The sequence below is a fragment of the Ptychodera flava genome, chromosome 21, assembly GCF_041260155.1.
Source record: "Ptychodera flava strain L36383 chromosome 21, AS_Pfla_20210202, whole genome shotgun sequence".
In the NCBI taxonomy this organism is placed as follows: domain Eukaryota; kingdom Metazoa; phylum Hemichordata; class Enteropneusta; family Ptychoderidae; genus Ptychodera; species Ptychodera flava.
This window is the reverse complement of record NC_091948.1, coordinates 31692042-31717742: the sequence shown is the minus strand read 5'-3', so window position 1 is coordinate 31717742 and position 25701 is coordinate 31692042. Positions and strand designations below refer to the sequence as shown.

General features: G+C 41.3%; 1 protein-coding gene across 2 annotated transcripts in view; it reads left to right on the top strand.

The window, feature by feature from the left end:
* The first annotated feature begins 1592 nt into the window (after positions 1–1592).
* Positions 1593–25701, top strand: part of LOC139122031 (TELO2-interacting protein 2-like) — a 35061-nt gene continuing 10952 nt past the window's right edge. The window contains exons 1-10 of one of the 2 annotated variants that reach the window (XM_070687395.1): positions 1593–1899; positions 11299–11458; positions 12161–12385; positions 14877–15094; positions 15742–15810; positions 15976–16029; positions 16427–16594; positions 20899–21039; positions 21341–21453; positions 24796–24884. In XM_070687395.1, the coding sequence (XP_070543496.1) occupies positions 1747–1899; positions 11299–11458; positions 12161–12385; positions 14877–15094; positions 15742–15810; positions 15976–16029; positions 16427–16594; positions 20899–21039; positions 21341–21453; positions 24796–24884 (1390 nt within the window). In that variant the 5' untranslated portion in view covers positions 1593–1746. The remainder of the gene's footprint in view (positions 1900–11298; positions 11459–12160; positions 12386–14876; positions 15095–15741; positions 15811–15975; positions 16030–16426; positions 16595–20898; positions 21040–21340; positions 21454–24795; positions 24885–25701) is intronic. The other variant, XM_070687396.1, reaches the window with a different exon arrangement.

The window sequence follows — 25701 nt, the reverse complement described above, 5'->3', positions numbered from 1 at the left end:
TAACATATAGCTTGCACCTAATCAATGCCTTACCTCAGCCAAAGGCTGATAGCATTTGTTCATTTACCATCAGCGAGCTCAATTTACAAGGAGACAAGCCTGTGCATAGTTGCCAGAGCATTGCGCAAGATGTTCATGTGACAGATACACACAGTAATACCTACACTTTTATTTAGATTAAAGTGAAATGACTTCAGAGGATGAAATCATGCAGACAATCATTTTTATTTCCCAGAATATTTTACAACTCAATGTGAAGTGATCGAAATTTTAAACTTTTCTCCTCTCACTCAACCCGTTAAAATTTATTTTTTCTCTACTTTCTTTTCACAAGGGCATAATTTGTGTGGACTATATAGGCCCTATAACGTTTTTAAGTTTCGCTACATTTTCTCTCCCGATCAGTCGGACGGTCACTGATTTCAATTTTTACTATTTTTTTTTTATGCATTTTCTCTCCACGACCGGACGCCAGGTCGTGGCTTTCGGGTTATATTTCTATCGTAGTTTCTCTCCACGACCGGTCGTGAGGTCGTGGCATTAAAGTGTTGATTTTTTCCCCCATTATTCTTGCCCACGATCGGTCGCCAGGTCGTGGTTTTAAATTGTTGATTTTTCCGACATTTTTCTCCACGACCGCCCACCAGGTCGTTGCTTTCAGGAGTTTACCTTTTTTTATTTTTCTCTCCATAAACGGCCATGAAGTGGTGGCTCTTAGGTTTTTGTCACTTTTTTTCTGTTATTTATCTCCACGTGCACGCGACCGGTCGCCAGGTCGTGGCCGTCAGTTTTTTTATTTATTTCTGCAATTTCTTTCCACGGTCGGTCGCCAGGTCGTGGCTAACCCCCCCCCCCCCCAACGCCCGCTGATTAGCCTGGTTATATTTTCCCTACCGCTGAAAAACTGCATGAACAACTTTTTACACGAAAAGCTTCGTTAACAGCATCTGTCCCTCCACGTGTGTGGAGGGACTGTGATTTAACAGAGTTATATTTCGCCCTAATCGAAATTGCAACTCAGTAATAAGACATCTAGCCAATGCCTAAATCCGGTCTACCCTGGTCACGGTACATGTCAAAGTTGGTTTGACGCTGCCTGAATAACAGTAAACAAGTAAATATAAAAAGAAAAAGAAAAAAAAAGAAAAATCGGTTGAAAAAGAAAAAAAGGTAGACAGAATAATACAACAAACAAGTAAATAAGCAAACAAACAAACGTGTGACGGTTCAATCATTGTGAGATTTCAATGAAACAGACTAGACTCACCTCGCTACGGAATGGTCCTCCTCTCTTCCATAAAATAATACAAGAATCATTTGTTTGTTTACTTATTTATTTATGTCTTTACTTGTTTGTTTGTTTATTTTTGTTCGCTTGTTTGTTTGTTCTCGTTTATTCTGTTTATTTTCCCTATGTTGACCTTTTTCCTAATTTTTATTTACTTGTTTACAGTTATTCAGTTAGAGTTCCCTCTCTATGGGCCGCGTGGGAGAGAGCGGACAAGGAGCCAAAAAATGACTCTGCCTGGCCTCGCGACCTCGCAGCCACACAGCTGGCCTGCGAGGCCGAGGTGGCTGAGGTGCCACGAACCATACTGCTCATGCGTGAAAGCCAAGATGGTTGCGCCCATGGGAGGAGCGTGACAACATCAACCCAAAACGTTTGTGCAATTTTCGCATGCTTTATATGCTCAGATGTTAACAACATTTATCTCTGTCAATTAAATGTATTAGACAGTCACTGAGATGGACAGAGAAGCCGAACTTCGCCGATCGGTCGTCGACAGTCTGACAAAGGGAAGGCAGAACTGGCATTGTTTACCTGTGAAACACCCAAGCGCAGTCATAGTCACTTGTGTGATGGAAGAGTTGAATGCACAGAAATGTCAATCACAACAGGTAAATCAGTCCATTTCATACAGTGGATATTTACAACCGATTCACAATATAAAATGGCAGTAGGTTACTGCAATGCCAATGACTGTCGCTAGTTCAAAAAATCCGCTCTGCGTACTGTGCTGTGCTCCCGGCGTTATACGGCCTCCCACCTAGTAGTAGCAGTACCATGCGCCAGTAACACACAGCCATACGCCCACAGTTGCGAGTGTAGTGATACGTATAGGCCGCCGCGTACTATGCCAATTATTCTATGCATAGTACGCGGCGGCCGATACGTATCACTACACTCGCAACTGTGCATACGCCTGAGAAGAATAAAGTTAGGAACTCAAATGTAGAGTGACCGGACGATTAATAAAACAAGTCTTTTGCCAAAATCTTGACAGCAGCTGTTGAAGGTGTTGGGATGAAGTCCAAATCTGGAAAAATAATTTGGCTTATTACTCTCAGTGTTAATCTTTACGGCCCTGGTACGGCTTTTGCAGCCCAAGGTCGTATGGCGGAAGGGCCCGAGCGTGCGAGGGCTGCAAAAGCCGTATCAGGGCCGTAAAGCTCATATACCTTGTGGAATGATAAATATTTAGTTTACATAATATTCAACATTGTTTAAGGGATAAAAATGCATGCGATATCAAAAGTTCATCGCCATTTGTGTCAATTTTTCATAAATGCAATGGCCGCTTCCCGTCACAGATTGACATACTTAAATAACGTCATTTAGTGTTTACCTGCAGATTTCTAAAATGCGCAAAGCAACATGCGTACTAGTACGTTACCAACAGAGATCCAGGCTGAAATGGAGGTGTAAGAAGGACAAAAGCGTGATGTCAATTTATTGTAATTTATACTGAACAGGCACGCATTTAGTATACACAGGAGTTCACTAGAATTGAGAAATGAAAGCCAATGTCACCGTCGTGGCTCCGCGCAGCTACGATCTGTGCAAGCAGCGGTTTTCCTAATCATGCGCTGGCTTTGTGTATGAATGGAACGTTTGCAGATAGCAACGTATGTAGCAACCAGAGTTGAGGTAGTTCAAAAATGTATGCAATATTGCCCAAATTTGGGCACTGGGTCAGTGCATGATACATAAAAAAATGCACGGAAGTGAGGGCGCTTTCCCCAATGGCTTTACACAGGCACGTGAATGTAGTTATACATGATAAGACAGTTTTCGGACAGGGTAGTGAATTTCGCCCAAAGCAGTTTCATAAATGACAAGCACTACGAAATCTTATTATCATACATTTTGAAACTTTGTTATGTTTATCCTCAAACTGTTAACATGACAGAAGTGGTATCAAGGGATCAAAGTTGCCAAATTTTTACTCCATGTTGAGTGCGTAGTAATCTGACTGCTATCGCAGTAATCAGACATCCTATTTGGAATGTGTATTAGGGGCTAAATATTGATAATTTGAAACTTCAAAACCCAGATTTTCAATTTTGATGTGTTTAGAAAACTGTATATAAATATTTTGTGATAATTAGTTACATTTAATCCATGGACGACTCAAAAATATTGCGATGCATGTGGCGCTTACCTACCATGCATGGGCTGTCTCTGTGTGTTGCTTTCGGCACCTTATATCGTACGGTCTGGCTAGCTTCGCCAAGTTTGTAGCCCGAAATAGCTTCTACCCCAAAAAAACTATTCAAAATGGGACAACAGCATCACCTGACTTAATATGTGGTCACATGACATGTAAAACACTATCAATACAGTGCAAAGTGAGTACAATGAATAGCATGTTATTAAATGTCCGAAAACTGAGGTTGTCCGGAAACTGTCACACTGAGTGTAGCATAATCACAATATGGCAGCCCTGGAAAGGCAAAGTTTCCAAATTCTTTCCGTGAGAATATTTTAACCCTTTTCCTGCCGAGCGCCCCTGTCTGTTATCCTGCCAAGTCGGTCAAAACCGGCCCCCTTTTCCGTGTCTACAGAAGATTGGCTCTCCTGCACGCTTTCCTGCCAGGCATTTGGCGGGAAAATACCGCATTTTCGGGGTACGATTACCGACCATATACGTGTTAGACTTCAAAAATTTTTGCATGCCCGTATAGAGGGGCAACCGCTGATGAGGTTGTGTCGAGAAAATAACGAGGTCTTGGGCGTTGTTTGCCCCGGGGGACATGCACTTTTATGCCCTTTTCTAGCTTACTTTTGCGGAAGTAAAGCTCGTTCGCCGTCACGCACGTCCACACCGGGGAAACATCACCTCGCTCGTGAGTTAGTAGAAGACCCAGGGGTTAGTGCTATGGGTGCGGCAGCACCCTCAAACCTGTCCTGTTCCCCCTGGGTTGTGTCACTTGGCCACGTACTTTGAACGACTTGGAAGAGTCGCACAGTGCAGTCTGCTTTGACGTAGTGTCAACGACATAGCTTCGCCATTGAAGGAAAGCGTGTACGTAGTTTGGCCAGTTCAGTGCACACTTAGCTCGTTAGTGTTACCGTTTCCTAACAGGTTAGTTGTGCAGTTGTTACTAAGGTGCAGTTTTGTACCACCTTAGCTCTGGACAGTGCAACTGCTCTATGCACTAACCCAAACGACAGATGGTTGGTACAACGTCTACGTCGCACGAGCACAGCCTCCGTTTCGCTGTGCCCCTCCCACGTGATACAACGCACGTTCATCCATTACTATAGCGTCCTTACGGATCTGCCAAAAACGAAAGTGGGGGTAAAAACAAAATAAACGAAAATATGCGATAATAGATAGTATTTTATTCGGGAATAATTTACATTATGCCGAACAATAAATCTCGGAGTCTGTCTCGACGTCCGAGTGCATGGTCCGTGTTTCAAAAATTACAATCGGGGTGGCAGATCCGTGTTACAAAAATTACAATCGGGGAATTGTACAAAATAATCCGTGTAAACAAAACAAACGAAAATATGCGATCATAGATAGTATTTTATTCAGGAATAATTTACGTTATGCCGAACAATAAATCTCGGAGTCTGTCTCGACGTCCGAGTGCATGGTCCGTGTTACAAAGATTACAATCGGGGGGATTGTACAAAATAATCCGTGTTTCAATTTACAATCAGCGGGATCGTAAAGCACAAACAAACGGCACAACCGTGCTCAAAATGTGATCATGGTCCGTGTTAAGAATACAGTCAAGCCACTGTGAGGCGAAGCTATCCCCTGTCCGTTATTTACGTCGGGTTCTCTTGCTGATGGGTGTCGTCGGGGCTGTGTGAGTAGAGGTCTGCACGCCAACGCTCCTCTTACCTCGTAGCATCATGCGATGATGAAAAGCCGCAAAACACTCGCCCTCGTGAAGATGAACCCCGCACAGACTACATCCTTTGGACGTCTCAGACAGTCGTCCGCTCGCAGTGGTCTTACCCTCTCTGCTGCATACTTTACAGCATTTCTGCCGCCCCTCCAAACGGCTGACAACGTGCATCGGCTGATTTTGTGGATTTATGTACGAGGCAAGAGAAACGGTGGCCTCGACCTCTCTCACACTGGGCTGCGATCGCCCACGATAACCGCCAATGAGCTGTTTCCCGACACGCAGATGAAACATCTTATGGGTCAGCTTACTATCAGGGTGTACATGCTTGAAGCATATATATGCATTTACCAGGGCAATATCAATCAGGTAACATGCCAGATATGTCCACCATCTGTGATTCTTGCGCCCAGTGTGAAAGTACTTGCGCTTCTGGTTGGCTCGGTCGACACCTCCCATGTATACCGGCGATAATTATACAGCGACAGAGGCACTTGTCGCTGCTCGTCTCCCTCCCCCACTGGCACGCACTCCAAGGGTGGATAGACCGTATTCAAGATCAGCACCTGAGCGTTACTATCCTGATAAGCAGTGATGTTAAGACGAGAGTCCGTTCTGGTCGTGGCTTTCATATCCCCAACAGACAGAGGAAGGCGCTTCCTCTTACCCGGCGGAATTAATTGAGGGGGCATGGTGCGACGATTATGGCCGTTAAAGCTCCTGACCATGTAGATCCCGGTCTCCATCAGCTCTCTAGCAGTAACGACCGTGCTAAACAGGCTATCACAAAATAGGCTGTGATTATATCCACAAAATGGCTGGACCAGCTCCATCGTAATTCTTTTCACCACACCTCGCTCCTGCCGTCTCCCATCAGTCCGATCCCAAAATTTAACACCTAGGTACGGTGCAAAGTTAGCGATGTATGCAGTGCTAGAGTCGCACAGCTGCCATATCTTAAAACCGTCTCGGTCAGGCTTATGCGGTAATCTCTGCTTAAATTTAGAACGGCCCTTAAATCGCACCATGCCCTCGTCGATGGAGATCTCTCTACCCATCTTATAATTATTTACGCACCTGTCAACTATGGGCTCCATCCATGGATTGATTTTATAAAGGGGATCCTCCTGACACCGACGTCGGCGGCGTGCCTCATCGGGATCACGACGTGGATCGTTCTCTTGGTCTGCCAGATGAAAATATCGCATAAGCTGCTGAAAGCGACTGCGGGTAATCACAGTAGAAATACCCTGGTTTCTCAGAAATGGATCGCTAGACCAATAATCCTCCACTGATGATTTACGGTCGATACCCATACAGACTAAGACGCCAATGAACACCTGCACCTCTCGGTAGTCAGCGTTACGCCAGTATTTATCGATCTTTCTAGCGATATATCGCTGGTGGAATTTGGCGTATTTATTAGTCTCGTCCTTTGCCAATCTGATCAGTGTAGCTGGAATAAACTTAAAAAAGTAATCGATCTCACGGGAGTGGCTGGGCAAGGTGAAGGTCGGTCATCTTTCATGGTCAAAATCGGTCTCCTCAAATATATTAGCATCGGTAGTTTCTGACATACGCCAGACAAGAGGGGTGTCGTCCTCCGCCAACACAGCAGCAACGTCTCATCGTCGTCAGAGCTTGCCTCACCTACATACTGCCTGTCATAAAAGTCATCGTCCATCGCGCACGAGCCACTCCTCGTCAACCTCCGAGTCGGACTCAGCGGTGATATCACCGTCGTCTGGGCGTCTGGGTCTGAACTCGCCCGTAGCGGCATCAAGGATCATATCTGGCTCAAAATCAGGTGGGCTGTCCTGATAACGAACCCTCCACACTATCTTTTTTGGCGGGGACATCGCAGCACACGAAACTATGGCAGGAGCGGGCTGGGCAGCCTCTGCTGATGACGAGGACTCAACCTCTTTCGCACTGGGCACAGGAACCTCTCCTGACTGCAGGATGAGGGCTCATGGTGAACGCAACAGGTGGTGTCTCTCCCGGAGCAGCCAGGGGAGAACCAATGGCATCAGCCGTCTCGTTACTAACTGTCTCACTAGCAGCAGCAGACGTAGTCTCTGCAGATGTAGTCTCTCCACCAGAGCAGATGTAGTCTCTGCAGGTGAAGTAGTCTCTCCCGGAGCAGCCGGGTGAGAACCACTGGCAACCGGTGACCCATCATCATCCTCATCGGCAGAACGATCAGTCTTACGTTTACGCTTACCACTGGGTTTTTCAGCCGGAGATAGCTTCGCCTTACGGGAGCGTTTCTTGCCCGACTTCTTAGAACGTTTACTAGGGACATCACAACGATCGCTACCACTACCGCCCGGAGACTCTGCATCTTTGAGCTTCAGTCGTCTGCTCGCCTTCAGAAAACTTTTGCGGTCCGTCAAGCTCATGTCTGGAACAGTGTCGACAGACTAGCAGGTCCCACCCTTTTAAAGCCACAGGGAAACAAAGCCCTGGACATGATTGGACGCAGGGGTGTTTATATATGCAGCCACCTGTTATTATAATGGACCTACGGCAATCAGTCCACCAACCGGCGCTGACATTCGTACCCGTCATGTAAATTGCCTGTCCGTACCATTTGATATGCTAATAATACTCATTTGCAATGCAAATCCCTCGAGCACTTAGCATAACATAGTCAATGTCATTAGCATCTCAACTTGACATTCTGTCCAGCTGGGTACGTGGCATGCGCACCTGCCACCCAGGACATTGGCCCAAGCCCATGTTTAGTACGGGTGGGAAACCCGTATCTTTAACCTCATGTCCCTTCTAAGTACGCCTGCGCAGGGCGTATTGTCATCCAGTCGGTGACAAGCCAACCCGACAGATCGCCCATTAAGCAGTAATGGACTGGCCGTCTCGTTCTTGTACGGCAACGAACAGTGCTTCAGCGGCTTGTTTAGGTCATAACTGTCGCCTGCCGAGCGGCTTACCCAACTAAGGCGGTCAAAGATGAAGGATGCCAAAATTGTCAACAGCTGTCTCGGCCTCGTCCGTTGGGCAAACATGGCTCCTTCAAATAACGTGGCCAGCACGTCTACGTCATCAGCGGTGATGACGACCCGTCATTGACGCCCGAGTGCGTAAAACTCGGAATATACCGACAGGTACCTCTACCTGAGTCGGTCATACTACGGTATAAACCAAACACAGGTCTGCCAACTCCCGTTAGACTCGGCCGTTAGCCGAACTTCACAGGGACAACATAGGCGTAACAAGTCGGTGAACAAAGGTTCACGTACCTAACCGCAGCCGCCAAGTCGGTGAACAATGGTATCAAATTTTGAGGCCATGTTCGTGAATGGCAAGGCTGAGGCGGTGTGTTTCGTTGCACGGCTTGAACGTCTAGAGCCAAGTGCAGCCGACAACATCCGACATCTGAGTGAGTAGTCTTTTCGAAAAGGTAACAAGTCGGTTAAAAGCGGTGGTTACCCTTCACAAATGTCGCTCAAGTCCGTTCGGATCAGTTCCATGTCAGGGACTAATCAAGCCGAGTCCGTCAAATCCGTCTGCACTTCCCGTCAATCAGGACTAAGTCCGTGATTTTCGTCTCGCACCATTGGCAAAAATGCACCGCCAGCTGAGGCGGTCTTAGGCGGTTGCCTTACAGATTAGCGTTGCCGAGACGGTCAATTTCGGCCGCAATCTATGTAGTGCCTCAGAGCCAAGTTAGCCCAAACTCCGCTAGGATACGTCACCGTGCTAACCTGCCAAGTACGCTACTCGTCCCCCCCAAAAAAACAGTCCCCCAACGGGGTAGGGGACTGGCTGGGTAGCTTCTGCACCTTTCCCTGTCGTTGGACTCCCTGTGAACCCATTTCGAGAGCAAACGCCGTTCCTCGCCCAAAACCTGTCCTCGAACGACCCCTAGCGTGAGCAAGGGTTTGCTACACGTAGTTCCGTCGACTAGGCAGGAAAGGGGGTACCAAAAAGTAGCCCGATTTCCACCGCCTTGGCAGGATAACGGCCGTGGCTGCTCAGATTCTAGCTACACCGAATTTCAAGCGGATTTTCACCGACTTGGCAGGAAAAGGGTTTAATGAGGGATACTGAGACAGTGTGACCAAAAAGCGGACCCAATATGGTTGAAATAGCTAACAGAAAAATAACTGTACAATGATGAGTCCGGTGAAAGGTGCATTTAGTTTCCAAATTCTTTGCCCGAGAATATTTACCCGTGTATATATATAGTAAAATCTTTCCGTTGTAATTGCACGATCATGATCTCCTTTCTTATGTTGCCCCTTCCTTGCACTATAGGTCGAAGAAGGACCTCATTTTAGGGCTCCAGGTTCTCTACGATTTCAGGAATATAGTGGTATACAAATTTTGTGATAAAAATCCTGAAAATTGACTAAAAATGCAGTTCTTTAAACTCTCGTGTATAGGTAGATAAAGCATCCACTGAAAGAAAATGGAAGATTGTCCTCATGCTGACCTTTTCCAGTATCATGGATACAAGCCATTGTTTCTGGATAATGACAGGTGTGCACAATGCACCAGTAAAAGCGTGCAGAACTAGTGCGACCCCTTTACTTCTCCTTTATGTGAGGAAACGCCTATGTTTTGGTGATGTGTCTGCTGAACTCTGCCAAAAATTGCATGAAACTAGAATTTTTTTAAGCAGATTAAGTATCAGATACATGTATGAATTTTATGAATTTTGAGAATGAAATGGAACGATTGATAGTTACGTGATAAATGAACTCGCTAATTTTCACAGTAAATCAAACATGGAAGATGACAAGGCATAGTCCTTATAGCCATTTGGTTTCCTGACTTTATTCTTCTCAGGCGTGCATGTATGTACACATATCTATGGGGCACGTACACACAGAGCGAAATTTTAGGAAACTGCCGACTGTGCCACAATCATGGGATTGGGAGGGACTGTGTCGCAATTCAGACTGCTGCGATCCATCCTTAGTCTCTTTCCACCAGTGTTTTTGTTGAGGGCGGTAAGCAGGTTAATGTAACCAGTGTTCCCAAGTCATTTTACGAGGGTTCCCCTTTGTATATTAATGCAATCAGATCAGAGAACAGCAGAAATGTGACCAGGGCTCCCAATCATTTACCAATATTCCTAGTCTAGAACCTTAGACTCCGTCTTTGGCTTTCGTCTTTCTGTATACCTCCATGGTCATATGGATGAATACCAAAAAGACGGAGTACAAGGTTCTAGACTACAATATTCCAGAACCTGAGCAAAAGCACTGTCCGCTGTAAACATGAGAAAGGTAGGAAGTTGGGAAACAACATGGCTGCAATAAACATGTATCACAGAGTTCAAAGATGGATTTCTTTTACATAAAGGTAATGGCACAATTTATTAAATAAATCTGCATTGATGGCTTCCGCTACATGTACATCTCTAAATTTATACCTGCTGCCTTTCAAGTGTCATGCCACAGAGCTACCACACAGACTATGACACAATACATGTACTTGGAAAGACCCCTATCCTCTTTGCATCAAAATTGATCTGCTGTGCATTTTGGGGTGCAATTTCTGAGGGGACCTGTACGGGTACTTTACACCTCCTTTCTGCAACAGCTGCTGGTGATTTGAAAGTAGCGGTGTTGTGATTGAGCTATCAACTGTCAGTCTGTGATCTGTTGAAACATTTAAATTTGGGTATGTTGATTGAGCCAATGAGTGTCACACCCAAAAATGCACAGAAAATCAATTTTGAAGGGCAAAGAGGATAGCAGGTATGAATTCAGAGATGCAGTAGAAGCCATCAATGTTGGTTTATTGAATAAATTGTGCCTTTTTGTGAGGAAAACTTTCAAACTTGGTGATAGGTCTGTATCACGGTCATTTTGTTTTCAAACTTCCAATTTTTCTAATGCTTATAGAGGCCCCTGCCATGTATCAAACCATAAGCAACTGTGGATCCATCTATACCCTTTGCTACTTAGTTGTGTCCATGGTCATTTTGACAACACCACAACTGAGAGAGTGCATTAGTAAGGCTGAGGATCACAGCAACGCAATCTGCAATTGCAACTTACAGTACGGCTCTTGGACATTCTGTGTCGTCAATTTTCACAACCCACCTGGGTTAGGTCATCATGCGAGTATGCATATGCTTGTAAAAACTTATCCGATTGTCATATATTTCGCGGACAGAAAACTCTACTGAATGGATTCTGTGCATTTCTTGAAGAATGTCCAGCAAACTGGCTGTTCACTGACCTGAAAACAGATGGAATCATTATCTATGAACGCTTGATATCCACTCTCACCAACTCTGCTACCTTGACAACAGGCAGTATCAATGAAGATGAAGGTAAATCTCCAGAAAAGACAAATCATTCCACAGCTGCTTTATTGCTGTGGTGTATTTGGACTAAAACCAGCTCAGCCCAAGTTTCAAGTTGGCATGAAACTGGTTTTGTCCAATTCTATCTCAGTTGAGTGCAGTCTGCAGTTTGTTTTAGCGGTTTGAAATCAGATTCATAGGCAATGTTTGGCTAGTTTATATCAGTCTTGTATATCCAGGCATGAAACATCCTTAGAATTAAAAGAATAGAAATATTGCCATCATTTCCCGCCAAGGTTAAGGAATTGAAACACAGTATAGTTCCATTATTATGAAAAGTATTCACGCCTACTTTTCATACTGGAACATAGTACACTTTTTACTCCATGGAATAGGTACACATTGAGTATATACCGGTATACAATGCTAGTTTTGTATTTGCATTCCTCAGTGCCATTTATGGATAATCTGTATTTTGGTGTCATTTTCTAGTATTTAGAAATTGACAAAGATTTCAAGTAGTACAGATGTTTCTACATGAATGTAAAAATAAAATTGTGACTACCAGGTAATAGAAATGTATGGCTGTTAGATTGACTTACAACTAATAAATACATGTTGAACCCTATCTAATACTTCATTAAAACTTGATGAAAGGTATCTTACTGCTTTTGCTGTGAAAGAAGCTGATGTTACAATGTTTTCTTGTTTGGTCCTATTATAAAATAGCTTACAAAGAAGACTTCACAGACATTACAAGTAAAGCAACCATTGTCTTCAAGATCCTTATATCCTTCATCACCAAATTGGATGACTTTTCTCATCTTGGTCAGGAAGAGGCTGATTTCAGGACAGCTGTATTAAAAAATACTCTTGTGGACTGCGTTGTTCTCTCTGCAGCCTATATTGGACATCATGAGTGGAGTAATGAAACCACAAACAAGTATGCGTCAGGTAATCTATGGGTGCAAGCATGAGCATAAAGTTAACATCATCCTCATCCTCAGTCTAAGTATGCTGCTGCAGCATCTATTCCACCGGCATCAGATCTGACCATTCCTGACGTTATCCAATGGAACAATACATGTAAAAATGAATGTAAAAATATACTGCAAGTTTTCTATACCTTTAAGTATTAATGAAAATACTGTACATGTAGCTTTTGGTAACTTCTCATATTAATGTCTGTTTACCATTACATCGTCACAACACATTGTCAGCCATAAGTTTGAATACTGCATATTTGTTGTTGTTCCTTGAAATCAAAATAATGTTGATTATTCAGTCCGTAAGTTACAATTATTCAAGTACATGGTTTCTTATCTTTTTTATATAACTGGCGCTTTCATATCCCCTTGCATGGTGGCAAATTTTATACATGTCAGACTTACTTTGTGCATAAGTTACTAGGACACCAATAAACAGTGCCACAGATCATGGACTGAAAATTACAATCACTACCAAAAAAGCGTCTTTATGGGATATTCTTCTGATAACTATTACTTATGAATCAATTTTATAATTAAACAGAAAATTGTGTCATTGTATAGTTGTTTTTTTCAAGTTTTGAGCAAACTTTATAATTTATCCCTCATCGGGTAGAGCCACATCAGAGTTTTTAGGATATGATGCTGAAGCTGATGCTGAGTAGCTTCATTTTTAGCATCAGCTACGAATGCTACTTGAAGCTGAGGATGGGATGATGCCAACCTTATACTTGTGGTGCAAGCCCCAATAAATTTTTTAATCCCCTTCAAATTTTACAAGAAGTTGATTCTGATTGTGGTTCTGCAACATCACCACTTTGTCATCAGACCATACAGATTGCATCTTTTCACAATCGGTGGCTGCAACATACAAACAACATCCACTAGTGAATTTTTTCCTTGAGTGCAAGTCAACATTTATCCAAATGGACTGTAATCTTGTGAATGACATTGCAATGTTGCTGTATATTGTTATACATCGCAAGATGGGTGATGTACGCAACCTTTTGCAATATAAATGTAAATCACAGAGAGGCATAGCAATTTCTTCTTGCCTGGCTTTGGAACAGACACGCAGAGAAGCATATATTTTCTGAAAATCACAGCCCCAGTGACACGCAGAGCTTATCCAGTCATTGTGACTGACTGAGAGGTGACCCTTTACTATCTACGTGTACACCACTGCTAGATGTAATTAACATGAAATGAGATACAAGTACTGCTGCACTACCCTGACCTTCTGAGTCAAAAAGTTCAAACTGTTGAAACTTGGAATGTTGATCTGAAATTTTGATTTGCATGGAGATGCGATGTGAACTCTCGCAGGAAGTACTGCTCATCGTTGAAGAACTTTCATTTTCATGTCTTGTGATAGTTACACAGTTTTATCATTGAAGCCATTTCTAGCCAGACTTATCTGTTGCTTTAACGTCAAGTTGGTCGAAAAACAGAATTGTACAACATGATCACATATCATATTTTACAGAGAATATCACATTAACCGTCAAGCCATTTAGCAAAATGCCTAGTGAGACAGGGAGTCATTTGGCCAGATAACAAATAAATTGGCGATCAACTTCACTGGTTGGGTATAGCAATTGCAAACACTAAAATCAGCGGGTAATCTCAACGGTGTCAATTGTGAATTATTCTTCATTCGATTCAGTTTATTTTCTAAGATACACCATGAGAGAAATGGTTTGTACCACTGTGCGATGTTTACGCAGCCTTTAGTATCAGTATCAATTTGTGGCCAGAGTTGGGCTTCCTGCTGACTTTTGTATTACAATTGCTGTACCAGACCACTGAAGTTGACCAACATTTACTTGTTATCTGGCAAAATGACTCTCTGTTTTACAAGGCATTTTGCTAAATGGCTTGACAGGTATACAGTCACCTGTTATCTAAATATACCCATATATGGTCAAAGGGGCGTTCCCTGGTATTCAAAATACCCATGTGAGGGCGCTGTTTTAAAAAGCAGCCACCCGCTTAAAATCTGTGATTGGTTAGATTTTCTCTTTCCATGGTATCCAAAACTGTGGCAAAATTGAAACAGGTGACAGTATACCTTTAATGTGGCGTTCTCTGTAATGAACTGACCATTTGAAGACCCCTATTAGCTTATTTAAAATTAAACATGATTTTCACTCGTCTGTTTAACACATACGGAAACATGTTGACTTTTTCAAATGTAATGATATTGCATATCACTGTGATATTCTGATTACTTTGTTCTTACAGTACACTGTTTTTAAATTACATCTACTTTGAAATTCATCGATCTTTCCATGGAAACGATGAATTTCACAATGAATTCCACAACCCAAAATATACAGTGACATCCAGCTTTTCCTACTTTCATATATTTAGGCTGTCACAGTTACAGTTGAGTCAGAAAGGAAATTAAAATATTGCATGAATAACCCTCTTTCTTCCTTATTTACTAACAACTACAGATTTGCTTGAAAGACTGTGCCAGGTGTGTTACTGTGATTCCATTCAAGAACTCCTCTGTGGATGCAAATCTGGAATAGAAGAAAAAACAGGAACGTTCATCAAGAAGGGAATCTACAGGAAAGTTTTACAGAAGCTCCGACCACGTCTTACAAGAGATACCTGGAAGCTGGAACCAGCATCAAGACATGTCTACAAGTGGTGTCTGTTGCATGTAAAGGTAGGCTGGTCAGATAAAGGAGAGCCAATGTACTTCCAGATTGCTTTCACATGTCAGGAAGTATTAACCAATCACAATTGACAGAGATATAATATGCATAGAAGTCATAAATATGCCCTTTTACTTGGCCATTATTCGTCAATTGTTTAAGTTGTTAGAAAATTGCAGTAGAAGTTACTGGTTGTCAGGCTTTATAAATTGGCTTTAAAATTTGGCAATAGGGGTCAGCATACACAATTGCTGTATACCATTGTCAAGTTCAATTTTTCAACTAAAATTTGATCAAATAATACCAGTTCAACATCACAACCATTTCTATTTCCATTGTAAAAATGATACACTTTGCAGAGGTGTCAATATGACATGATTTATCTCATAATCCAACTTACATGTATTCTTATTTCAATGTCAGGGTTACTACATAAAATTCTGAGTTAAATTTGAGCCTGGTAATAAGTGAACATGAAATTCATGCAACTTTCTACATGTTTTATTTGAGTTAATAGGTCATCCCTCCAGTGCATGACATGAATATAGATCATTGTCTAAATCTGAAATGTCAGGGGCACCATACTTGACATAATTAACTTTTTCTGATTGCAACTTGGAGGTGACACCAAAGTTCTCCTTTTGTTTCCTTTCCACAGCACCCCTTTCTCAGTGGTCACTTGGATGATGTGTTTCCACCAGCCTTGTTATTAATAGATGACTACCAGGTAAACAGTTTAACTGAACAGTTTGCTTTGGTCACTTTAGCATGAAAACAGAATCAAGCATATTTCAACCAACACGAAAGAAGGCTGATATATTTTTTTTAAAACCATGTCAAGATTTAATCTTTTTTTCTATTTGTAATAAAATTTCTTGTTGTCTCCTCTCAGCTTCAGAATAAGATTCACGGTATTCAGTGCCTGCATCATATCATCAATAATGTGGTAAGTATAGGTAATAAACTGTAATAATACATGCATTTAAAAGACCTGCCAATCTGAAGCTATTCTTGAGCTCAATATTTCAAGAGCTGATGTCGTATGCAAAAATTATTCAAAGTTTATTTGTGTGCACTTTGATCGCAAAGTATATGAAATAATCAGCTGGAAATGACTTGTGGTGACAAAGGTTTTATAGAGAGCCAGCTATAGAGTCTTTGCCATAAAAATGTTCAAAGATTCCAGAGTACAGTGCTCTTTCTTATTTTCAGGACGGGGGGTGGGGGGGGGGGGTCGTAGAGACTGCCCTGGAGCAATGGATCTTTCAGTCTAGGGAGAGATATTACTGCTGGCATTAAGCCCATGATATTCAAGAGTCAGGCATTACATATCTTGGTTACAGGATCCCACAGAACTAAAATGGTATGGTAGAGCCATGGTTATCTACGAAGCTCTGCATAAACAGATCTACAGTCGAGAACCTGCCTTGTTAGATGAACTCTACCCTTGTCTGGTGGATTTACTGGGGGTTATTGAGAGGTCACCAAGGAAAACTGACCAACCAAGAAAGGTAAAAAACTCCTTGTTTCTTTCAAATATTTATGCTTTGCCCACGTTTTGTAAAGCAACTGCTATTGAGACAAGCAGACAAGCAGAGGAAATACAAGCTCTTTACTCTGTCAGTAACTTTTTTGGCCCAATTTTTATGTAGAGTGTAACTAATGTAGAACATGTCAAGTAGAACAATGCGGTTTTATCATATACCCATGCCCATATTGCTTCATTCTAGTGCCGTTCATCGTAAAATATCAGCTGTAATATTTCACGGTAAACGTCGAGATATGCATGATAAACGTCATCAGTTTTGGAGTTTCCCGAACTATACATTAGCAGTTTGTTGGTAAACAACGTAAACGTTCCCCGCCTGCGAAGCGATGTTGCAAAGGTAAAAAATTGAAGGGCTTCGAGGAACACAGGTATTTCTGGTTGCCAAATCGGAAATAACATGTTGAGTCTTGTAACGTTTTCTCTTGATTTTCCTGTTAAAGTTCTCGTATTTTTTTAGCATAGCTCTAGCAAACATTCTGCCGTTGGCACGGCGCCAGCACTGTGCACGGTCTACCCCTGAATAGGTAGTGAGTGCGTGGCCTGACAGTGATGTCGCACGCACGACGACTGTTGACATGACAACTCTAAGGGTAAACAAACAAAATGGCTGCCCCTCTCCATGTGAGCTCAATGCTGTACGACCATTGAGCGCATTAAGGATAAAGCCTAGGACAGTTTTTGATCAGTTACATACATGTATTGCAACTTAAAAGGTTCCTCCTGTATGACGATTTTTGTATTCCTGGTGTCTTTCTTCTTGGGGTCCATTGAAATATGGAGGACTTGCAGCAATGTCGTGTGTGATGTTTACTTCGTCGTATACTTTATGAATGAAGCCTGTTCGCATAAATATTCCGATATTTATGCGCAAGGCGTAATAAAGTAAAGCCTCAAAATTTAAGGTTTTTTGGACTATTAGTAAAATTATGGGCATGGGTATATGATAAATCGGTTATTTAAGCAATAATGCACCCCCTCCCGGCCCATAATGGACCAAAGGAAACTTTGCACGACGCCGAGTACATTATGAAGTGCAAAGTTTGCATGAGTCCATTAAGGGCCGGGAGGGGGTGCATTATTAGTCCCCACGGACACCGTCCGGGGGGACTTATAGGTTTGGTCATGTCCGTGCAAGCGTGTGTGCGTGCGTGCGTCCGTCCGTCCGTCCGTTCACGCAGATATCTCAGAGATGCCCAGGTCAATTTCTTTCAAACTTTGCACAAGGATAGTACCCTACCCCATACAGATGCACGTCGATTTGTTTCACAATGCGATCAAATTTGGCCGTGTTAGAGGACTTTTTAGTTTTCACCTCCATAGACTCCCATGTATAAGGCAGTCTCCATAGACTCCCGTGTATAAGGCAGTCCATAGACTCCCATGTATAAGGCAGTCCATAGACTCCCATGTATAAGGCCAAGAAAAATAAAAATTTAGTTTCTCATCGTATTCATATTGCAAAAAGGATGCAGTGACACAGTTTTTAGTCCCCACGGATGAAGTCCAGGGGGCTTATAGATTGGGTCATGTCCGTCCATGAGTCCATCCGTGAGTCCATCGGTTCACGCAGATATCTCAGATATTTTGACAAAATGTCATGTGACCTTGGTGACCTTTGACCTCAAATATATATATGTCCATAACTCAGTAACACAAGTGCTACACCCTTCATGTATGGTATGATGGCACAGCTTATGACGCCACATATTGTACCTCATTAATTATGCACATATCTAATTTTGAGCAAGCCAATAGAGCTAGAGGTCTGATTTTTGGTATATAGGGATAACTTAGCAATACAATTATTTTGACAAAATGTCACATGACCTCGATGACCTTTGACCTCAAATATACATGTTTGTCCATAACTCAGTAACCACAAGTGGTACACCCTTCATATATGGTATGATGGGAGACCTTATGATGCTTCATACTGTACCTCATTAATTATGCGTATATCTAATTCTGAGCAAACCCATAGAGCTGGATGTCTGTCATACATATGCGCATAGATTTGTTCTGTGATACGATCCAATAAGGCCGCCATGTGGCCATTTTATTACGATTTTTTTATGTCCTGAACTACAGCTCAGACATGTACAAGCGAATTTATTCAAAAGTATTTTTATCACAGACCTAATGAAGAGGACTCTATCCTCTCTGAGGACCTGTAATCAAAGTACTACCCATTAACAAGTGGGGACTGTGTCATCAACGATGACTTGTTGCTATTATTTTATAGTTTTGGCAATACCAGTTAATTTGTAGTTGTAGAAAAGGAATAAAAAAGGAAATTTAAACTGAGTTTGAAGCCAGTGAGCATCGTCTTGCATGATCAGACTCTGTTACACGCACTCCACACTGCACTGCACTGAACACGCACGTTCAACACAAAAAAATGAGCAGCACTTTCACGGTTCTATTTGGAATTAAAAACGATGTATTTTCAAAGGAAATGGAAAATAATTGCATCCCTGCCATCTATATCGAGCTTGAAACATCACCTTTAAATATCATGCTATTCAAAAAGCCGACACGGTGAAATGCCAGACATGAAGAAAACAGAATGTTCATGCATCGACATCAGCATGATCAGCGAGCTGCATGGTATCAGCTGATCAATACGATCATTATTATGTTGCTAGTAGTACAGCATTCATTGCAAATGATATCAACAGAGTTCAACAATGATATTCAAATGTTTAAATTTCATTAATAATTGTGTCTATAAATTAATTTTTGATGGATTCTTGAGAAGAGCTATTTTATTTCGGTGAACGAGAAAACTTGACGTAAACGGGTGCTCGAAAGGTGCAGTTGACAAAACACACTGGAGGGTTTCCGTCGCGATATCGTAAACAAGGCAAGGTGAAACCACAGACAAGGAGAAAAAAAAAGATGAATGAAAGTTGTCTCCGATTACAGTCAGTGCATCAGCATTAGGTGGTCGAGATGATAGATCAATGGATAGTCCACGGTTGTCATGATTGTTGGCAGTATCTGACCTTGGACCGAGACCCAGACACTTCCAGTCAAGGTTGATGACAGCTGCCGTTGTTGGCCTAATTACGGCTGGTTCGAGTGGCCTTTCACGCTTGCATCGTTGACATAGCCACTGACATACATAATATGCCATGTGTCAAACCCAGTATCGTCTAGGAGTTTGCAAACGTACTGAGTTCTGTTTCACCTATACGGCAACAAAGTGAACCATGTTGTAAACAAACGTAGTAGTTCAACCAGTGTATCGGAAGGTGGACTGCATGCTGGGCGCGAGCCAGACAGAGCAGACGACGAGTGCATGCGGGAGGACAAAAAAATTGATAAATCGTACAGTAAGACATTATGATATTGTGCACCATTATCAAGATTTATCGTTTTGTGTATTACATGGTTTCCCTCCTTTTAAATGCGCAGTCTTTTTTTGTTTTCCCCAAAAAAACTTATTGTTATGCTTGCTGTGGTGCCGCAATGCTGAATAATGGAATACATTATCAGTAATAATGTATGGATACAACGTCACAAAATTCACTGGTATTGACAAAGCTATATTATAATACCCAATATCGCCTGTTCCTTGTGTTGTATCAGCATGAGTGTCATTTGTGCTGTGTGGGACACTCAACTTCGTCTCGTGTATGACGCAGCACAAATGACGCTCATGCTGATACGACACAGGAACAGGCAATATTGGGTAATAACCTCTGATTATCAGAGTATACAAGAGTTTTGCAGTGACTTGTAATATATCATTAGGGTCTGTATGTATGATCTGAAAAGCTATGGTATTCATCTTCAATCAAAACTCAGTCTAAAAGTTGTTTTTGTTAAGAATTCATCAATTGTCTTCATATTTACTGTTATTTTCAGGTTTAATGAATTGGTTGATTTTTTGCCCAAATCATAGCGAAAATATTACTCACACTTTGAAATGGCGAATATCGAGAATAATGGAAAGACAGATAAAATAAGATAATTTGAACATTCTACAGTGCAGCTAGATTGTCGGCTGTCAGCTGGGTCACTTATCAAATTGATTTTTAAAGAATTCTGTCAATGACGTCATGAATTTTATGTCAGCAATGTCCTTTAAGTTTGTAGGTCAGTCCTTGATAGAACGGATGGTCAATGGTAAAACTTTTACAATACTATGTACTTGTTTGTTGTCATTCCATACATTACACGTCTATGATATTTTGAAATTTTAATATTTAGCAGCTTTTGAATAATTCTTTAGATTTTTTCACGGCTCTTTTTCCTTTGAAGACAAACAGATATGATGAAATTCTTCAGATCACTCTGACGAACATGGAAATGGAACAGCAGATCATCCTCAGAAGAATATATTCCAAGCATCTTCATTTGTTTGTTGAAAAAATGGGAATAACAGTGGTCCGACATTTTAAGGCAAGTAACACCAAAATGTAGCTTTTGCATTCCAGTGCAATCAGAACTCACTGTCATAACACATCATTACTTCAACGGGAGGATTTTGGGGGTTTTTCTCGCAAAAATGAATGATGTCAAAAAAGATCACAATGTGTTAACACATTTCACATTAGAAATGTCAGGGTTCTCAGTATCATCAATGTTGAAATAGAATTTCTTTTCACAGCCAACATCTTCACTATCTACCGTAAGCAAATTAAAGTTTCCTTTACATGAAGCCAACATTTGCTTAATGTCTAAAATTATCTGATAATTTCAGAGATTGCTCAGGGTGGTTGTTGAATACCTTGAAGTCTATGATGGACCTGAAGAGACATCAAGGATAAATATGCTAAAATTGTTGTGTTTGGTTGTCATGGAAACATGGCCACGGTAAGTTTGATTTCAAACAGATTTAACTAAGCACATTACTGATGATCGCTCCCTTGTTGAAAGATGAGAAAGTAAATTGAAAGAATATAGTCAAAACAAGTACAATCATGCGATGCCATATAAACAAGCTAGTATCCATCACTTAGCTTCAAGTATACGGTGATTTCAACGCAAAATGGTGGCAAATTTAACCTAAAGGAACAGTATTTCTTTCTGTCATACTTTTTTCTGATGATAAAGTCTTGCTGTCTTTCCAATAGAATGTACAATAGTCCACATCACTTTGGTGTCCTTGTTACAAGGGGATTTCCACCTCATTCTTTGTTTGTACATGTACGTTACTTTGCAAGTTCTACTGATTAACAAATGACATCATTATGTACAACAATCCACGACCAGATGTGACCTTCCATTTTCTGAAATATTGACATTAAATTGCAATAAATGCAAAGATTGGCAATAAATGTGTTGACATCACATGCATTTTAACTCCATAAGTTTACAGAATATTATTTTAACTACTATTTCTCATTTCATGAGGTATATGATATGAGACCTTTAAGGCCCTGATACAGGTGTTTGCGGACCTCAGTTTTACGGGATATGGACCCTTTTTGCTCAAGCCTGTCCCTTAATCTCGCTTCGCAAAACCCGTTTCAGGGTTGTAAAGACTATAAACAGATTTTAGACCATGGAATTTTAGGATTTATGGTTCCCAGCATGCATCGTAATGTTGGTCATCTGACCACTCAGTCATTATGACATAAATTTCAGACAAGGCTAATAGCATCATCAACTAAGGCAGGGCTCGAAAATTCTCGCCGCCCGACGCCCGTGACAAGTGAATTTTGAGTCCGGGCAAGTGAAAACAACATTCTCCCAGCCCGACGGACAAGTGAATTTCAATGAGGCCACTGTACGTACGCGCTGCCACTCTCTCTAGTTCTTTGAGTGTACCGCTTTCGATATGGCCGGCTGATAAAATAGCTCTGTTCTGCTTGGTTACAAAATGGCAAAATATTGACGTCTTTGCACGCTTTTATGTTTTTTTCTTCTGATGAAATCATGTCACGATGCCTCCTCAATAGAAAACTACAGCTTTACAATAAAATGTTGTAAGGTGTTGAAACAATTTACCCTCCTTCCTACAAAGTTACAATGTATTGAAACACTTTACTCTCCTTTCTACAAAGTTACAAATTCCCTGGTACGTGAAGCAAACATTGTTGCTGTTCGATACTGCAATCAGGGTCCCTCTTAGTCCCTCATGGACAGACCATACTACAATACATCATGGACGTATATCGACCATGAATACACTGAGGCTTGGCTTTGCCTGCGTGAGTCCCGCGTACCGACGTCTTTTTTAGTCCAAGTTTTACCTACATTGCTTGAATCAAAATTTGGCCTGCAATTACTCAGTTTGATAGTAAAAACCATTATTTTAAAGGAAACTTTCACAAACAGAGTCAGAATACAAGGGAAAGGAGAAAAACTTGAGGTTTTCTGAAAGGTCAAATCTGGGTCATCTTATGTGATGTCATGATGAAGACCCCTTAAGTACACAATTATGGTTGCAAAAGAAACCACCTAGGGAGGTCTAATAGGTACAATCTTATGATAAAAGGTAATTTCTTGCTTTCCAATTTAATGGCATTTAGCTTGACTGCCAGTTTTAAATTAAATTTTATTAACAGTTATTGCAAAGGAAAATTGTCAACAGCAGTTGCAGTAAGCATATCCATTTCAAATCATCACATTAATATTTCTGCAGATTCCTCCAGTTTAATGATGTAACAGTGAACATCACCAGACATTTCTTGATGATATCAAAATATCAAATGAAAATGTTCCTGGGCTACAATGTTATCATTATCATTAAAACTATTACTACTCTTTAAAACATTGGGAAATGAATTGAACAATATCATTGTGTCTTGTTTTAAAGGATTTTGACCTGACCCTTTTTGTCTCAAGAAAAATACTTATGCTGAAGATGCTATTGAGCCTGCTTGATCACAACTATGACACAACACCACAATACTTGTATCTACACTGTCAAAATGCTACCAAATGCTTTCTTCTGCATAGAAAATTTGTATTTGTGTTGCCAACAAAACCACATAAGGAGCTTGTAGTGTATATGTATGATAAGTTGTCATACTGTGAACACTGACTCAATGCTGCAGAAGTATTCTGTATCTGTGGTAATATACACTTCACGTTGCTACCTGATTTTTAGAATTGCTACCTAATGTGGCAAAAGTTTACCACTAGAAATGAATAAGTATTTCAATCCCTTCAATGTCATAAAAACACAGATAATGCAATAAAAACTAAACAAATATTTCTTTAATGTAAAAACTATCATGAACAAAATACAAGACATCTTGATTTGTAAAATTAGGAACTCCTGAATGCCGAGAAAGCTGTTGCTACACTTGAGATCATAAACTGTTTAAAAGTTGCTCAAAATGGCTACAAGATCTTTTATTTGGCTAAAGATTTGGCTAATCATTTTGGTGACTTAGGGGAACCCTGCAGTTTATGCACATACCACGTGGTAGCAGTAAACTCAATGATACTGAAAGTTTTACATGGGCACAATTTGACACAACACCGGTGGCCTATTATATACTTACCCTTGGTGCACCTACCTGACTTGCCTATTTAACACAAGGTACCAGGTCATGATGACACACAATGACAATGTACCGGTGTTGTTTTATTGAAATACATTACATGTCCCCCAAAAATTTAATTTGTCCCCATTAAGACCTACTATGGGTCACTGTGTCCCCATGCTAGCAAAAGCTGGCTGAAACACTGTGCATGTATACGTTATATAAGATATTATTTTTTATACACAGACTAAGGACACAAATTTATCAGTAAGTTACAGCTACTGTTTCTTTACAATGACATGAATAAAACCATACACATTTACGCCTTAAATCATCTGAAATTCAGGGCAAGTGAATTTTTCTTCCGGACAAGTGAAATTGAAAATTCACTTGCCCTATGGCAAGTGAATTTTTAAAAAAATTTTCGAGCCCTGCTAAGGGATATAATTTCAGTTCATTAGACAACTGTTAGCGTACAAAGTGATATGAATCCTCCCATTTATAATTGCTACATGAGTAGAGAGAGACAGGGGGAGGCAGGGAGAGCACATGTGAAACTATGAATGTTTGCATGCGAGTGTTAATGTCTGTATGTCTGTTTTGATTTGTATGGGACAGGTCCAGCCCAACTAGGAAACAGACGGACAGCATATTTTTCACCACTATTAGAGGTAAATTAATTGATATTTGTAACGTTTTCTTTTTTATTTGACCACAGCATGCCAAACCATGTTGATATGTTGCTGAAGTCACTTCTGAGATTGACCTTTGACATGGCCACTGATGAAAGCACCACACCTGACAATGGTAAGCAATGATACAAATACGAGGGTTGGATGAAAAATTTTGAGTTTTGATGACGTCCTACTGGAATGAGTTTCTATGCTATTTATTTTTCAACATAGTCCCCCTTGCGATCCACACACTTCTGCCAGCGGTGCTGCAGCAGCACATCTCTGCTCTGTCGAAGCTTTCATCTTGGTCATCTAAAAAGTCCTGAACAGCAGATATGATATCATGATCATCATTGTCAAAATGCTTTCCAGCTAACTGTTTCTTCATGTTGGGGAAGATATGAAAGTCTGAGGATGCTAGGTCAGGAGAGTATGGTGGGTGTAGAATGAGTTTGAAGCTGCAGTTATGCACTGTTGCCATGGCAATGACTGACTTGTGGGGTGGGGCATTGTCCTGATGGAACAAGACACCTTTCCACAACTTTCCTCGTCTTTTTTCATTAAAACTTCGCCGATGTTAACTTGTACACCTATTAACGTGTGTTAATTGGTTGCGAAAAGCACCACCAGTATGCATTTCGCGGCGAAGTGTAAATGAAGTTAGTTTGCTATCAGTATTAGGTAATGAGGGGATTATTGACAATGAATTTTCTGGCCAGCATTATGGCAATGCGGACCATGATATGCTCACCCTTAATCCCTCAACACGATACGGACTATGGCTGACCCTTACCTCCATGGGTTGACCCATGGAGCTGGAAAAGGACGTCTCTTGCTTGGAGGAGGGACTTTCACAGTGATAAATCGATACCGGTTTTGGCCGTGCAATGCAAGAGTACATTTGCACTTGACCATGTGTACCAAGACGTGTATATATATATACAGTGGTG